Raw genomic sequence first — 19,231 nt, forward strand, 5'->3', positions numbered from 1 at the left:
CTAGTCACACTTCATTTAATTTCTTACTACTCATTTACTCTCTAGTGTCTTGCAATCTAGTTTCCAATCTCACTACTCAATTGAAACAATCTTTTAAAAGTCACAGCTGGATTTAATGGAGAAGGCGAGTTCATTTGATCTTCTTAATCCACATACCTTACCATCGCTCTGTATCACTTCAAACTTCAAACAACTGATAGTGTAACCCCCTCACCCCATATATTAAAGAACTCTTAGCCCTTCCTGGGCAATCTACTAGCCTAGTTACCCTACTTTGGCCATAAATGTGATTTCCTTGAACCCTTCATTGAATGCACTTACAATCAGGCCATTCTCTGTGGGCAGATTATGGCAAGACAAGAAACAGCAGACTTGTTATCTGAAGACTTGAGAACAAGCTTAGGGACTTGGGGGTTTTCTACCAAGTATACTCACAAACACCAGAGTCTTGAACAAGTTCCCAGTAACTACTTTGCGAGATATATATATGTGTCTCTCAAAGTAGGAGATATATATCTCCCAAAGTAATATATATGTGTGTATATATGTTTGTGTATGTATATATACACATATATATTATATAAAGGTGTGCATGTGTTAAAAATGCAGATTTGCAATATTTGCTTTGTAATGTCCTTTCATGATATTGAGTCAAATACAATTTGCTTTAACAGGTTTACAATCTAGTCATGCAGTTGTTGTTGGAGTTGTGTGAATTGACCCACACTGGTCATTCTAGGAGTTGTTTGTGGCTAAGTATCTGGGGGTCACTCTCTGGAGGTGCTTGGGAGATCATATATTTCTGGGGATCAAAGCTGGCATTCCACATGCCAAGCATGCACAGCAGACCTTTTAGCTAGCTATCTCCCTGACCAGATGATTCAGTTTCTTGATACATGATATTTCTCTGCTGAATGATGTCAAGAACATTAAAATAACCAGTATTGTTCCAGTAGAGATCTAGAACAATAGTATGGTGCACAGGACATTTGCCTTGATCATTGCTAACTTAGGTTTGATCCCTGGCACCATATAGGTTCCCCCAGGGCCCTCTGAAAGTGATCCCTGAGCACAGAGCCATGAGCAAGCCTTGAATATGGCTGGGTTTTGGCTAAGAGCTAAAAAATATAAGACAAAACAACCAGATGATTCAATCAAAGCATGAATCTGATAAGACAGGTTGGGAGATAGTTTTATTGTTTAATAAAAGCTAGAAATAATTTAACTCTTAAGGTCTTATTATCTGGCTAGAGGAGAGTTTAGGAACTCCAAATCATACAAAATTATGCAGGTCAATAGGAAAGTAAAGGTTCCTCATGGCACATCCTATCCCCTGCTACTGAAGTGGACAGGAAAGGAGGGACACAACCCAGCCAATATAGAATTTATCCATGAAACAGGCCCTAGACATTGGGACAATGACCTGTTGTTTTTTGGTTTTTGCTTTTTGGTGGAAGTGTGTGTGTGTGTGTGTGGTGGGGGGGGGTGTTCGCACATCTGGCAGTGCTTAGACTCTCCTTGGCCCTATATTCAAGGACCTATCCTGAAGAGGCTCAGGGCCCTTATTGGGTCCTAGGGATCCAACCCAGAAAAAAAAATAATCAAACAACTTATGTCTCAGGCCTGGGATGATGACCTTTTGCTAGTAATCTCTTTATGCAAAATAATATACCTACTAACTTTGTGACTGCTCCAGAATTATGCTAAGTGACCAAAAGGCCAGTGGACATGGAATTCTGACAATTTCCCATATAAGAGAAAGAACCCATGAAAACCCAAACCTGACTGAATTATTATCATTCTCATCTGCTAACTATTTCTGATATTTATTTCTCTGATGGTGATTCTACCTGGTCATCTAAGTTCATGTGATGTTCGATTTGTGCCAGTCCTTCTAATACTCCAGTGCTGATTTCTCTATCTGCAATCCTAGAACTAGTCATGTCCACTCTACCTTTCTCACTTCTTAGACTTAAGTTTAGACTACTTCAGTATTACCTAGTCTAGTCTGTACCTGCTTTTGATTTTTGAACATTCACAAAGTGAATTCCTGGATATTGTTTCACTGTCAGTGGGGATCTGATATGAGCTTTTGGGGCATTTTAAAAAATAGGTGCCATACCCACTGGTACTGGGAACCAGTAGTGTGTTTCTATAACTACCAGGCTTATACCTGACACTGCATGGGTATCACCAAGGTTCCACCTTTTTGTCATGGATTGGGATGGAGTGCTAGAGATTGAGTTCAGGATCTCATGCAAACTTTTGTGTGTACCATATCTTTGAGCACATTTCTTGGCTTCCTTTTGCCTTTCTTGAAAAGAAAAATCATCAAGAAAGATCCCAACCACTATCATCCCTTAATACTCACAGCTCTGAACAGAATCATCCATCCTCCCACACTAGACCTTAGGCTTTTTCTGATGTATACAATTCAAAACTGGAAAAAAGGACAGAAAACATGAAAAAAATCTTGAAAGAGAAAAAAAGAGATTGTTAGAAAGGAAGATGATGAAATTCCAGATTTACATGGAAAGCCTTTTTTGGAAAATAGAAATAATGACTTCGGAAACACAGAAAACTTGGTTAGGACACAGGATCAGACTAAAGAATATCCTTTTCTTTTTGCCACTTTGGTTCTCCCATTAGGATAATAGAAGGAAGGTTTTACTGCAAGAAAGAACACTGAAAGAGATGAGATTGGAATCTTAAGAGGAGATAGAATGTTTCTGAATATCTGCTGTGAATATTCTCCAGGGAGTCAAGATGTTTTGAATTAAAAATAAATAAGTAAAGAGGTAATAGTCTAGGTGATGCTACACAGCATAAATATGCAATTGGACAAATCTTATTATCATAAAATGCTGACAAGATAATGTTCTCGCTAACTATTCCTATTCACTAAAAAGAGAGAGATGTTATTATAATCATGATAAAACAATAGATTTTCTCATATACTAAATTGAATCATTTCTAAAGAAGTGGATAGTCCAAATAAGAACTTATTAATACAAGAGGTAGCATGAATACAAATGAAATGTTAAGTTTAAAATGCAGTTCTTTTGATCCTTGTTTTTTTTTTTTCACCTTCTTTCCTTTAAAGCAAACTACTGTAATGAAATGAAGTTTGCTTTTGGATTACATCCAAGGGCACCATTCAATTTCACAATTTCCACTACAGTAATTATACTGAGATCATTTAATTCGTGTGCATAGAAGCACTCATAAAAAATCTATGTCAACAGTTGTGGTTCTTTATACTTTTCCCTATGGGCAATATCTTGCCTAACTATCCCCAAAAAACCTAATGGAAAAAATAAATATTAAGCATAACTTAAAATAAACTGCAGAAAATTAGAATCAATGTGGCATTTGCAAAGTACCAAGAGGAATTCTAACGTCCAAAGCACTTAATGTTCTTCTGGATGAAAAGTCATTGATCTATACATGTATGCATATGTTTATTATATGCCTGCATTGATGCATACCTACACACACATATATGCATCATTGTATAGATATGTACATATACATGACAGCTTATACACAATTACATATAATATAAATTTCAATTCATCTATTATAGTAAGATAAAATTAGGCCATTTAAATAAGCATATAAGTAATATAAAATAGAAACAGACTGACACTATTCTTTACAATTTATAAAACTTCGTAGGGTTGTGGCCATATTTTATATATAATACTTATAATATTTTGCTGGACTAGAAAATGAAATAGGCTCAGTTGAATGTAAACTAAGTTGTGGAGAGGTTAAGTATATCAGATCATGGGAATGGAGAGGGTTAAACTGGGTAAGGCACACCACTGACTCAGGTTCAATCCCTGGCACCCTACATGGTCCTCAGAAACCACCAGGACTAATCCTTGAGCACAGGTCCAGGAGTAGTCTCTGAGAAAATACCAGGAAACAAACCAACAAAAAAACTTATCAGGTCAGAAAGCTACTAATGATTTGTATTTTGCAAGAAACTAAATTCTGAAAACTTTTAGACAATTTTGTCACCAATAGCACAGCGGGTAGGGCGTTCGCCTTACACGCGGCCAACATGGCCGACCCGAGTTCGATTCCTCCGCCCCTCTCGGAGAGCCCGGCAAGCTACCGAGAGTATTCGATATGCCAGACACAGTAACAACAAAGTCTCCAATGGAGACGTTACTGGGCCCGCTCGAGCAAATCGACGATCAACGGGAGGGCCTTTACCTTTACCTATACTTTAGTGTATCCTAGTGCCTATGGGTAATTCTCAATTGAACTGAAACTTCAAAACCATTTTCATATGTCCTGACATAGCTTGTTCTGCTTCCCACAGTAGAGTTTCCAACAGAGATTGGCATTTTCTAAGCCTGTTAACAAACTCTTGTTTCTATCTAGAAGATAACTACATGTTCTACCAATTTGAGAAAAATTGATGTTATCGGGAATACTCAATTTGATGTTGACTGAAGAAACTATGTTATCCTGAGTTCTGAATCAGATTTCCACATAACTGTTTTTCGTAGAGTGGCATGCTGTTAAAGTACCCCCTTGCTTTTCTAATACAAGTGCCACTAGGTCAGTATGTGGCTTCATTTTATTAGCAACTTTATTTATATTGAAACAACAGGGCAATTATATGGACCAAAAATCCAGTTTCTGCTCTGTTCTGATTAAAAACGAGCAGAATATTTTATCTCATTGCTTTTACCCCTGCTCATACTGAAGTTAGCAAATCTTATCTATCAGTAGCAGATATTCCCGTTGATTCTATGGTAGCTAATATTAAAAAAAAACATTGATTTTGCATTAAATAGTAAGTGGGAAAAAAAGTGAAAACAAAAACTCTAAAACGTTATTAGAAAAAGAAACCTGAAGAAATTGGTAGCATGAATTAAATGCTCTTATGATCTAATTTCCTTATTCTTATCGTATATCACATAGATGTTCTATTTGAGTATGATACCCATTGCTCCAATATACACACATCTCAAGTGGGAAGTGCTTAGAAAACTTGTGTTTGGAGAGAATAACAAGCTTAAGTTTTATGTTTTCAAATACAAATGAAGAGTTTAATTCTTTGAGAAGGGAATGATCAATTGTTTTAGAAACACTTTGTTTGAAAAGGAACCCTTCCAGGTATTGTTACAAATATGTATAATGCTATAAAATCTGGTAACACGATGGGCAAATTAAATGAGGAGAATTCCTTATGGAACCTCAGTTTCATAATCCTGTTTTTGCAGAAGCCTCAGGCAGACTACATAATTTGCATATCATCCAAACATACAACACAATCATATATAAGTAGCATAGAATTTTCTACAATGTATGCTTGAAGACATATTCTGTAATAAAATTCACCTCATTACAACATTGTTAATGATTTACAAGTAAAGAATTTACACAAAAGTTTAGATAGAGAAATGAAAATATAGAAACACTAATGGTTAACTGAAGTTTTAATCCAGGCTAATATTGTTGAATAATAATTTATAATTATAGCATATCTTATGTAAATGTCACCACTTCAAATAAATTAATGCTGTATAATTATTGAATATTTTATTGTTTTATATCACCTATGGAAAAGTTTTATTCTAGCAAGAACATATGCAATTGTAAATATTATTTATAAGGATTTAAGTGCTTTCATTTAAAACAGATTGTATTGAAAACTGACATTTATAAATGGATGCTAGTTACATATGTTATTCATATTCACTTATCTTTTTGAAGTCTGGATACTCACCCTAGTGTTTCATTTTATTTAATTATATAATTAATCACTTGCTCCTAAATATATCTAGTTTCTCTTTTGTGATTTCCATTGCTCCTAAATAGGATTAAGAAGTCTTATGGTAATCATTTGTAATGCTTTGACATTCCTAATTATGACTTTTATAATAGTTCTGTATAAAAATATCTTTGCCTAAGTTGTGGGATCAAAAATTTTAAAAATTACTGTAGGACAAGTTAAAAATTTGAATGATATTCATTACTTATACCTAAAACATATTTTCATTTAAAATACTTCATTATTTCATACTTTATCACTAGAAAACAATTAAAAACAAATCCATGGACAGGAAATATAGTAGATTGAAGAAGGTACTTACTTTCCATGTGGCTGACCCAATTTCAATCCGTAGCACTGCCTATGATATCTACCCCAAGTCCACTGGGAATGATTCCTGAGCACAGAGCCAGGAGTTAGCCCTGAGTATACTCAGGTATGTATGGCCCCAAAACCAAAAATGAAAAAAAATTCACTTAAAACTTAGGTTTAATTTTAATGTTTCCAATTTTAGAAGAAATTACCAAGAAGATTATAAAAAAACTTTGTGATGAATGGGAAGTGAACCACAATATACCTAAATTTCTGGTATACTACAACAGCAGAGTTCTTAAAGGGAAATTGATGCTCTAAGTGCCTGCACATAAAAGTAAGAATCTTAAGTCAACAAATTGATTACATTTTTAGGAGCTAAAAAAGAGCCAAGTAAAAATAAGGATAAAATCTTACTTTATAAACAGATAATTGGTTAAAGAAAGAAACTTTGGTATATCTGCACAATGGAAAACTATGCAGCTGTTAGAAAAGATGAAATAATAAAATTTGCATATAAATGAGTGGACATAGTACCATGCTAAGTGATATGAGTCAGAAAGAGAAGGACAGACATCGAATGATTGCACTCGTTTGTGGAATATAAAGTAACATAATAGGAGACTATCACCTAAGAATAGTAGAGACAAGGACCAGGAGGATCGTTCCATAATTTGGAAGCTGGTCTCACGTGCTGGGGTAAAGGGCAGCTGGGATAGAGAAGGGATCACTAAGTAAATGATGCTTGGAGGGCTTCATCGGGATGAGAGATGTGTTCTGAAAATAGACTACGGACCAAACATGATGGCCACTTAGTACCCGTATTGCAAACCATAACACTCAAAGGGAAAGAAAGAGTAAAAGGGAATGTGCCTTCCATAAAGGCAGGGGGTGTGAGGGGGTAGGGATGGCAGAAGGGGTACTGGAAACTGGTGAAGAACGAGCACTGGTTGAGGGGTGGGTATTCTGTCATTGTATGACTGAAACGTAATCATGAAAGTTTGTAAGTCTTTAACTGTATCTCATGGTGATTCATTTAACAATAATAATAATTATTATTATTTTTAATAAAAAAGTAAAATAGCAACAGAAAAATGATAGGGAATATACACAAAAATTGTTAAGGCCTTCAGAAAGATGAAAAAAAGACAAATCATTAGTAACACTAACAAATAGAATTCAACTTATGAAAATCAGAAAAAAGTGAGGACATTATTGCCGAATTGTAGAAATTATAAGATATAAAGAACAATGAGAACAATTATCTTGATAAAAATTCTATAATTTAGAAAAAATGGGTTTATTTTTGAAAATGTAAATTACCATTTCTGTGATCGGAATACCAAAAAAAAACAGTCTTAATAAACTTATAAGAGAAAATATTGAATCAACATTTAAAAAACCTACCCTGAGAATGCTAAGTTCAGGATCAACATCTTTCCTAACAATCTTACCAAATTTTTAAAATAATTAAAATTAATCATGTAATATACCATATTTTAGAACAAATTAACATGCACACATTTCAATAAGTACAGAAAAAGCAACTGATAAAAAACGACAAGTTTCAGGATGAGCAAACCTACAAACTCAAAGGACAACAGGTTTATCATCTAAAAGAATAAAAGACGTGTTTCTAAAATCAAGATCAGGATAAAAGTTTCTAATTTCACCATCATATTCAACATGATGGTACTGGAAACCCTATAAAAATAATTATACAAGAAAAGGAGGAATCTGTTTTGGAAAACAGTACAGCATATCAATTTGCAAATGGGACATATCTGCATAGAAACTCTTTATTAGAGACACAGCAACATGTCCCGGAAGACACCACAGCAATGGAGATCTCTCTGTGCTCCAATACAAGCCAGTTTCACCGGGGCACCTCAGATAAAGCAGGTGTGCTCTCCCTGCCTACTCCAGGTGGAATCCCAGTGACCAAGAGCTTCCACAGGCAAGGCCCAGGTATGTGCGTTCCAGGACTAAATCTCCAGGCCACATGAAGGCAGAGGAGTCAGGCTGTACCTCCCCTACTCCCCACCTACTCAGTGGCCTGGCTATCACGCCCAAATGTGCCTCCAGGTGCCATTTTAGCCCACCAACAACCTGCGTCCAGAGACTCCCAATTGAATCCCATGGATTAGTACCATTCAGAGATGTCTCTGGAACCAACCATTTACAATCTAGAATTCCAGAAGCTCAAGGCTGCAAAAGCAGCTGCGAGAGCTCTTATGGTATTTAAAATGAGCAATATAAAATAAGTTATCTAGATTCTGCCCCCTGCAGATAGCCTTGAATGGTGTTGGGAAAATTTGAGCAAAATATAATGCCAAAAAGTAGAGAGAGAGTATTAGATAAATTATTTGCCATACAGGCAGAGTGAGTTCTAGGATGGGACGTGGGCATACTGAGGACATTGGTGGTGGAAAATGATGAAGCAATGGGTGTTCAATCATTGTGTGGCTGAATCTCAAACATTAAAGCTTTGTAACTTTATCTCACAATGATTCAATAAAAAACCGTTATTGATTAAATATCTCATATTTTATAAATCATAAATAATATTTGCATTATCATCTTTTTAAATTTCTCAGATCTCTAGTTAACTATAGATAGTATATAAAAATGTGTTTCTTTCTCAAATAAAATTTATATATATATATATATATATATATATTTGCTTTTGGGTCACACCCAGCGATGCTCAGGGGTCACTCCTGGCTCTACACTCAGGAATTACTCCTGGTGGTGCTTGGGGGACCATATGGAATGCTGGGAATCAAACCTGGGTCGGCTGCGTGCAAGGCAAATGCCCTACCCGCTGTGCTATCTCACTCTCCCCCAAAATTTTTGTATTTTTATTTGGTAGCTGCATATCAGTCTTTTTTCCCTCAGTATTTGTATAGAACAGCTTATTTTTAAATTTCATTTTTATTGAATCACTGTGAGATACATGGTTACAAGGTGGTTCATGACTGGGTTTCAGTCATACAATGATCCAATGCCCACCAACAACCTTCCCCCCCAACTCTGCCTCAGTCTGCCTCTATGGCAGGCATCTCTCTCTCTCTCTCTCTCTCTCTCTCTCTCTCTCTCTCTCTCCTTCTAGGTATTATGGTTTGCAATATACAATATACATACTGAGAAGTTATCATGTATATTCCTTTATTCACTTACAGCACTCAGTTCTTGTCCAGAGTGATCATTTCCAATTATCATTGTCATACTGACCCCTTCTCTATCCTAACTGGCCTCCTTCCACCCTTCTTTGTATTCCACAAATGAGCGCAATCATCCAATGTTTATCTCTCTCCTTATGACTCATTTCGCTCAGCATGATACTATTATCATATCAATGTTATAAACAATAGAGACCACCTAAAACTAAAAATATATGACAACTTTTCCAGGATCTACACACTATCATGAAATAAATAAACATGTTCTTATTTTTAAGTTATCATTTTATGTACACATTTGATGTAACATATGTACATGTGATATTACTGATTGAATACAATTTCATTTGTTATAAAAATAGACAGCATTTGTCTATAAACTGCAATGTAGTTTTGTGATGAAAATTTTGAACAACCACATCTTGAAAATTTAAAAAATGGATTTTTGTTTGTTTTTTGTTTTGAGGCTATACCCGTGGTACTTAGGAGTTACTCCTGACTCTGTGCACTGTGTTTGCTGGGGACCAAACCCAGGTCCTCTGCATGTAATACAAGAACCATACTCACTGTAGCTTCTCTCCAGCCTTGAAAATAAAATTCTTAGAGCCATTATAATACCCCCTATCAACTCAAAAAGAAATCTAAGCATGACATTTTAAAGAATTTTCAGAATGTTGTACTAAATATCTTATTAACAAGAGGAGAAAAAAAGTAATTTAATTACATGTGTTCTGGAACTTGGAGATATATTTTCTGTAGTTGTGCAAAATATAAGTGATGCTTATGCTTACTCTTTTATTGAGCATATGCCATCCTAACAGAGAAAACATAACCATAATAATGCAATAAATAAGACTGCATTTCTTACAAAATACTGCTAATAATTTACTTTTTAAAAATAGATACTAAATAATGGATTCTGCCTCTGACATACTGCAGGATTAATTTCTGTATTTCCTCTCTAAACTTTCAGTTCAATCATTTACTTTGCCTTCCTCTCTATTGCCCAAGGACACTCAAGCTGTTAAATGTTTCAGATCCATGGCGCATATCCTCTCTTTAGACACTTGGGAAAAAAACGATAGAGTTGTGAATAATATGAGGTAGAATTATGAACTATTTCATTTGAGAATATTAATGGTAATGAAACACTGAAAGTAGAGGCATTGAATCAACCAGGCAAAATTGGGACTTACTCCTATGTTAAAATTATGAGAATGCTGCTTTAGCATTTCCAATAGATTCAATGGAAAGCAAAAAGAAATGATAAAAATGAATGCTTATATTTCATGTTTCAGTATACTCAAAATAATACTGCAAATGCGTATCTTGAATGAGTAAAATTCTACTTGCTTCATCATTTATATTTTTATGAACTTTAAATTAATACTTCCAACTTAATATTTTCAATTCTACTGAGAAAAATGTTAATTTATGACAATGCTAATAATTATGACCTACAGTGGCATTATAAGTCTACTGGATCATTGCATCATAGAACATTTTCTAACAAATTCATTCTGATGAAATAATTCATAGGGCAAAATACAGTGTAAAAAAATGTCCCTTGCACGTGCTCTGAGAAATGAGAGGTAGTTTATGTAATATCTAACAAAGGAGAGAGAGCTGGGCCTGGTGCATCACACTGTTTTTTCTAGTATCCTAGGAAAATGGAATATCATTTTAATGTTAGCTATTTGGGGCTTGGGTTTTACACATGAATAAATATTGCTAGTTTCGAATCTTAAAAATGTAATAACACAAAGATCTCAATGAGGATTTTTCTTGTCAAATAGTATATATCAGTTTTTGAAGGGAAAACAGATTCCATGAAAGTTAAAATTTTAGATGGTAAGAAAAAAGTATCAAGCTCAAACCAAACATTCAGAAACAAACAAAAAAAATCAAAAACGATGAGCGGCACAGTGGATCACAAATTATTGTTCTTTATTTTTTAAATGAGCCTAGAAACATCTGTGAAATTTAAACCCCAGGGCCAACGATTTGTGTGTCAGTGTGTTACAAAAGCAACAAAGCTTTGACATGCAAATTTCAGTTTTATGTTGCATCAACCCAGGTAACCTTGCAAACAACCTTCACACACATACACACTGGAAGCTGAATGATGCCTCCCATATGGATCCATTCTTCCTTTCCTCTCCCCAATCAAGCTGACAGCAATTCTCAGTTCATTTTCTAGAAGGACTGCTAAAAGCTATGCCAGCCCTGTACCTGTTATTAACCTCCCTTGTACTATTATTACTCATATTTTTCCCTTTGAGATAAGCTCTAAATGCAGAAGCTGATCTTTGCATATGGTGGGCTATTACCCCCCAAAAGAATTGCAAATGTCAACCTATTATTGGGTCATTAATGTCAGGTCATGATATTTCAGAATTTGATGTTTTTAACCTTTGCAGACATTAACTCATATACAATACACTTCTGAAAGAGTTTATTTATCCTTGGAAATGGTGGATGCATGTTCCAGGACAACTAGCCTGTAATATTAGGTACTGCATATATGACAAGGATTATTAAGCATAATTATGGTTGTACCTCTTCTGCTGCATTTGGCTCCTCATGTATCACTCTAGGAGAATGGAAATTATAAATGAGAAAAAAGTTAAGCTGTCTGAAAGAAGAAATGGAAAAGAACATAGAATTGAACAGTATTCTCTTAGATTCTAAAATTACTCAATTCTAAGTTACTGTAAATACAAAATTTATAAGGATGATATTATGTTATTTCACTTGATTTTTTATTGAAAGTTAAAATTGTCTTCTGTTATACAATTCAATAAAGTCAATTTCACTATCTGAAGTAGATTTGCTGTGTACTATCAAAGACATAATTCAAGAGATCGAGGAAAATCCACAATGAAACTGTTTATATGGAACATTCTGCACACAGCTGTGCGCTTTTGTGGCATCCACAAGTGCTGTAAGCAATAAGAATTTAAAGACTAAGAGAAAAGCATTGGATGTTTTTATTATTATTATTATTATTATTATCATCATCATTATTAGTATAGTTTGCTTTGTTTTTATAATCCAAATTTTTATATAGCATAATTTTTAGCGTAATTTTTAGCTGTAATTTATGGCTGTATTTTAAAAATAAACCATGGAGAATGAGAAAATGAAATAATCCAGTCAGAATAAAAACATCAATAGCAATGACTTTATTCATTATATTGTATTTATACATTATCTTATATTCTTTTGCATATTAGTCTAATATTCTTTTGCATATTAGTCTAATATTAGTCTAATATTCTTTATTCTTTATTCCATATTAGTCTTTATTCTTTATTGCATATTAGTCTAATATTCTTTTGCATATTAGTCTAATATTAGTCTAATATTCTTTATTCTTTAGTCTAATATTCTTTATTTTAATATTCTATTCTAATATTCTATTCTAGTCTAATATTCTAATATTAGTCTAATATTCTTTTGCATATTAGTCTAAGGACTGGAGCAATAGCACAGTGGTAGGGCATTTGCCTTGCACGCAGCCAACATGGCCGACCCGAGTTCGATTCCTCCGTCCCTCTCGGAGAGCCCGGCAAGCTACCGAGAGTATCTCGCCGGCACAGCAGAGCCTGGCAAGCTCCCCGTGACGTATTTGATATGCCAGACACAGTAATAACAAAGTCTCCAATGGAGACGTTACTGGGCCTGCTCGAGCAAATCGATGATCAACGGGAGGGTCTTTACTTACTTTTTATTAGTCTAAGACGGTCTCACTTAAAACCTTTCATTTAATGGATGAATCATTGATTTGGCAGCATTATTTCAGTGTTCAATCTGTAGTAGTATTGTTCCAGGCCCTTCTGTGCAGGAAGACTAGAAGATGGTCTTCACAATTTTAATTTTGTGTGATTTCTCTCCTCTCTGGGTGTCTACATTGATCCAGTTGTTTGGATCTATGACTTACCTCACATCAACAGAATAGGGCTATGGTAATGAGAGGTCATTTTCATGATTATTTTACTTATGACAGTATTTATGATTTCCATCTTACTAACAAACTCTCTGCTCTTCTCAATTTGCACACTCAGATGAAGCCATGTTAGAAAGATTCTTAGTCAAGAACCCAAGGGTGGCCTCTGAGCAACAGGATGGAGGAGTGAAATCGTCAACAATAATGTGAGCATAAAATCATATCCTAACCCAATTTCCTCCATAGTAACACTCCTGACCTACAGTAACTGATAGGTAAATAAATGCAATTTTTTGTATCTGCTATGTTTATGACAATATATCATCCACCAATGTGTGACTAATAAGCCTAGGGATACGATAAAGAATAAAGTCATTAATAGTTGATGGTTTTCAGGGAATGGAAGTATTTCATGAGGGAAAAATGCATGGCTATAATCCAGTTTGGCATATCGAATACGTCACGGGGAGCTTGCCAGGCTCTGTCATGCGGGCGAGATACTCTCGGTAGCTTGCCGGGCTCTCCGAGAGAGGCGGAGGAATCGAACTCGGTCGGCCATGTTGGCTGCGTGCAAGGTGTGATAAAAGCCATGGAAGAGAAACATGACTAAGTTTACACTTAAGAGAAGGTGATTTGGAGCACTGAGCCAGGACTCCAGGACTGAGGAAAGGTTCTTTGGTGAGACTGGAAGGATGGACAGGAGTGAGTCAGAGGGTATGTCTGTGTGCATTATAATGGAGAGTGGAGTATGATGTCTGAAACAGAAAATGCATCTGAAAACCACATACAGTAGCAAGATGAAGCAAAGGTCTTCTTCATGTACAGGTCTTTGGACAGAAGTCCAGGAATAGTAAGAGGTTAAAGAATTTCAGAGATTAGGGGCTGAAGTCAGTAATGAGCTGGGCAATTACCTTGCATGTAGCCAAGCCAGGTGTGATCCTTTGTAACTCATATGTTTCCCTGAGCCTGTCAGGAGTAATCCCTGAGCATTGTCTGGTGTGGCCCCAAAACAAACATAAAATTTTTTTAAAAATATTGTCAGAAATTAGGGGCCAGAACAATAGCACAGCGAGTAGTACATTTGACTTGCACGCTGCTAACCCAGGTTCGATTCCCAGCATCCCATATGGTTCCCTGAGCACCGCCAGGGGTAATTCCTGAGTGCAGAGCCAGGAGTAACCTCTGTGCATTGCCAGGTGTACCCCCCACAAAAAAGCAAAAATTGTCAGAAATTAGATGATGAATATCCACATGACTCTTATTTATATTAAAAACTCAAGGAAGTGATAAAATTGTAAGAACAAAATGGTAAAAGCATGTCAGAGAACTATTATTTGCAAGAAGGGTATGTGGCAAAATATTTTCCACTTGTTTTGATAAACTAGGATTTTTTTCCTATAAATTAAATGTAATTTTATTATAAATATAAATAGGTGGCAAAAGATTAATGAAGGAATAGATATTTTTTTTTCAAGCAGGGAACTTGGCAGTAAAGAAAACGGATTCAAGTAAGAATTTAACATAAAAATTTATATTCTCAATTGGCACCAGTGTGGCTAGAATTTCTTGTTCTGTTATCATCCTTTTAATGATCTTTTTTCTTTCTGATTGTTGAAGGTTTTTTTTTCCAATTTACTATACACTTAATGGGCGCTGGAGCGATAGCACAGTGGGTAGGGCGTTCGCCTTACAAGCGGCCAACATGGCCGACCTGAGTTCGATTCCTCCTCCCCTCTCGGAGAGCCCGGCAAGCTACCGAGAGTATTCGATATGCCAGACACAGTAACAACAAAGTCTCCAATGGAGACGTTACTGGGCCCGCTCAAGCAAATCAACGATCAACGGGAGGGCCTTTACCTTTTACCTTTACCTGATTCCATATATAAGAAGGCAATTTCAGGAAGTCTCAGATGTGGTCAGCAACCTAACCATAATCATCACTTCCTTCCCCCCTTATTTGTAAACATTAGATTATCTACATCTATTCACAGACTTTGCCTGGGTAACACTCCTTTAGTTATCACTCCATTTCTGCTAATGAGGGTTATGCTAGTGGGTTATGCCACTCACAACTGTGCTCACACACCACGGATTACTGCAGAGTTGTCTGGGTGTCACACCCTTTACATAAGGTGCCTAGACATTGGCTCAATGATGCCAGAAAGTGTTGTGGCCCGAGATCAACCAATAGAGCTGGCAGCTACAAAGAGTAGGGCTGCTGAGATGAAGCTTAGAGGCTGAGAATTGAATTCTGCTTGAACCACTGTGCCATCTCCCCCAATCACTTTAAACTTCTTTGTATCTGAGTTTGCCTACTTTTCCTAGGAATTAAATATGTGGGTTGCTTCTATTTGCTTCAACCTCGAATTTACTGGTGCTTCTTTCCCTTCTAATAAATTCACAAACAAGTTTTAATGTCTTTTTTTTTTTACTTGAGAAACATTTTTGAGCATTTTTTAAATGCTGCTTTTAGTTTTTAAATTTATGTAAGCAAATATCCTATCAGGTCTGTTTGTGGACCAGTGAAAATCATTTTATTATTTTGATTAAAATAAACTCTTTATTTTTATATTCAGTTTTTCCTCTGTTATTTTAATATGATTGTTAGCATTTATTCTGCACTTGCTTATACTAGGGGGTAGCAAAAATGCACTTCATGCCTTATTCTTATAAAATCTTATACTTAAAATAATCTAATAATCCTGTTTTATAAATTAGAATACAAAAGGACAAGGAGTTCATTTTGCTCAACACAGCACAGCTATTAAGCCCTGGATTGGAGGTGGATGCAAATTGTTCGTCCTTCTCTGATTAGCCTTAGATTACTCACTGATTAATTTAAGAGATACTTATTGCAGGCTTTCAAAATGCAGGCCCATACTCCACATAGGGATAATTTTCTAAACAAGATAAATTTTATAATCTAGAGGGCTATTTAATATTATTAAAATTTAAGCAAACCAAATATTGCTAGGCAAAAATAAATGTAAGCAATAAATAAAGCCTCATTTGCTTTAGATGGACTACTGACAATTACCCAGGATATCTCAAGAAACATCATCTATTCCAGGATTCCCACAGGTTAAGCTCTTAACTTCTGCTATGACAAAGTTAACATTGCTTTTCTCGCTCATCTTTTGCTCCTTATTTCTGTATTATTTTGCCACGGTTTAGCTTTCTATTCTTTATTGGATACCCTGTTATCTCCAGCATCTGATCAAGGATGTCAAATTGCTTTCTCAAATGTTCCATGGGCTTCCTAGGAAATCATTCACAGAAGTGTGCTTCCCTCTAAGTCTCATAAAATTGCCTCTCTCCAATTCACTCTGTGATGTATTCTTTTTCAACCCTATGGTGTTGAGTTTCATCTCTTCCTGCATCGGCCACAAAGAGAGGTCGCCCAGCTTTGACTTCTGCCCATGGCTTTGATCAGTGACCTTATGGGTTCCAAGGCCATCTAATCCCTTCTCATCCACAGGAGCAGCAGGCTGTAGTTCTCAGTGTCACGCTCCTGATGAGCCTTGGCAGTGCCCAGACAACTTTTGGCCTCATTCAGTCCTCTGAATGGTCAATGGATATTCAGCAGATGGAAGAGGGGAATCACTATTTTATTTCAAACAGATTCATTGGTCCTGCTTCACCTATTAAAACGTTTTCAGATGCTTAGGTCTGCAATCCAAACTCAATCTTTATTTCACAATGCTGAACCTCATGACTCATGATGTTCTTCCCAAGAATGGGCTGAGCAGGAGGCTTTCATAGTTGATGTTCTAGGGTGATTATCATTCTCCTAATTTTCTTGTTCTTACCCTTCCTCATCCATCTACTTCTGGGATTCCCAAATATTTACATGATGTGTGCAGATTAACCAAACTGCATCTTGTGTGCAGTCCTTATACATGTTAATCTTGTCCACTTCAAAAATTATGATTTCGTCCAGTGACTCAGGTGATTTGGGGATACAAAATTCAATGATTCCATCCCCATCTTCCCAGGCTGAAATGTGAATGGAGCTGATGACAGCTTGATGTGGGAGGTCCTGTCTGATCAGATGAGTATCCAATGCCATGACAGGATCACGGTGTGGCTAATCTGAGGCATTAGATAGAAGCTACTCTTAAGCATTGTTATTTAGGTACTATTGAGATATTACTACCAGAGCATATTACTTAGACCTTATGTCTATGTTGATGCAGAAACAACTGTCTATTCAGTGCCACTCTTTACTTATCCACTTACCAAAGTGTATATACTGTGATTTGCTAAACATTGTCATTTATCTTCAATTGCATGTTCCATATCTCTGCTCTTCTCTCTTTCACACTCCCATTCCCTATATTTACTCAAACAGAGATATATCACCATGCTTACTATCTCACTAAACACACTTACTAAATGCTTTTAAAGAATGGCAACATGGGATATCCTTTTAACCTGTTTTCTTTTTATTTATTATTTGCTGTATGGTACTACTACAAATTTCTACCTTTGTCCATCAGTTGTTCTTTTTCCTTAACAGCAACTTTATAAACAACAATGTACATCACAAATTGCTATATGCTATATGCTACTGGAGATTGCACTCTTTGATTCATGAAAGACCTATGTTCCAAGGGAGTTAACAAGGAAGGTACAAGTCATAATCGTGTAGTGTTAGAAACAGATTGCCCATTTATCATGGTTTCTGGGAAAATATTTTTGCTGGAAGTGATACCTATCTCTCATTGTAAGCTGAGTTTAAATGTGAAGCCAAACATGCCTGAACCACATATTTTCTTTCTCCCTGAAACATCACCTCTGGGAAAACACAGTGCATTCATTCACCCTGGCTCTGCTGTATATGGGAAGATGCTTCGACACTGTTCAGAGATGAAATAGAGGTCACTCCTTTGTCTCCTTGTACTGGAGCACAGGGAATTGGGTTCTAAATTGTTTCTGTGGGCACAAGGAATCTTGTGTATCAAATGCTAGGTCATCTCCAAAGTTCCCAGGGCAGACATGAGAAACTTTGTTTTCTTTGGAAGTTAAATACACACACACACACACACACACACACACACACACACACACACACACAATGATGCATACTCAGCCCACAAAAGTGTTACAAATTATGAGTCCATGAAGCTAAAATAGCTTATTCATCATGAATATAATAGAAATTGTAAGCAGAATGCAAGCATATTTTAGAGTTGGGTCTCAACATATTTTAAGCAAATGTTAACATTTTAGATAAAGTTATATGTTTTTAAAAGTATATTTTTGGGGATCTTAAAGAACAGAGTTTTCATATACAAATTTTCTACTAAGAAAAATCAGTAATTAAATAACAAAGATTATTTTTCACATCATCTTTTAGGTAAGACTATACTTTTACTAACTAGTGATAGGACTAACATACATGTTTCCTCAATACAGAGTTGAAAGTTTGCTATAGCTGCTGTGTAAGATATAGGTTTAGAAGAACTCCCCAGTACATATTCCCCAACTCTTACCTAAGTCACATTTATCATGTGAACGAAGAGCAAGGTCTCCAAAGGGGCCAGTAGAACCATTCAGAAGATATAACTTTAGGTTTCTTCTGTTAAATTGTGGCATCGTAGGAAAACTTAATAATTAGAAGAAAACTGGGAAGTGTCTCATATAGAACAAGTCTAATAATTTGTAGTATTAAGCAATACCAGGGAATACAGCATAACTATTTTCAAAATGAATTAGATCTACATGGCCTAATGTGGTATAAATATAGCTTTGATTTAACATGAAGGGAGGATCCTGTGTAAATACTGTGTGGTTGCATGTCTGTCTCTTTATGTCCGTTTTTCCTATGATCATAAAAGGGCACACATATGTATATAAACATATTTAAAAAGTTAGCAGAGATAATATTGGGAAGTAGGAATGGAATAGAATTGAAAGCAAAATTGGGAAATCATTTAGATCTTTATATTTCAGAATAAAAGTAGTAGTATTTGAAAACATTTTAATTCCTGT

At 35.7% G+C, this 19,231-nt stretch overlaps 1 protein-coding gene across 1 annotated transcript in view; it reads right to left on the minus strand.

Annotated features, from left to right (window-relative positions):
- Positions 1–5,816: 5,816 nt before the first annotated feature.
- Positions 5,817–19,231, minus strand: part of GPC5 (glypican 5) — a 1,003,796-nt gene continuing 990,381 nt past the window's right edge. The window contains exon 8 of the mRNA XM_056109757.1: positions 5,817–5,833. Coding sequence (XP_055965732.1) covers positions 5,832–5,833 — 2 coding nt within the window. The 3' untranslated portion in view covers positions 5,817–5,831. The remainder of the gene's footprint in view (positions 5,834–19,231) is intronic.

The sequence above is a fragment of the Sorex fumeus genome, unplaced genomic scaffold, assembly GCF_029834395.1.
Source record: "Sorex fumeus unplaced genomic scaffold, SorFum_2.1 ptg000008l, whole genome shotgun sequence".
Taxonomy (NCBI): Eukaryota; Metazoa; Chordata; class Mammalia; order Eulipotyphla; family Soricidae; genus Sorex; species Sorex fumeus.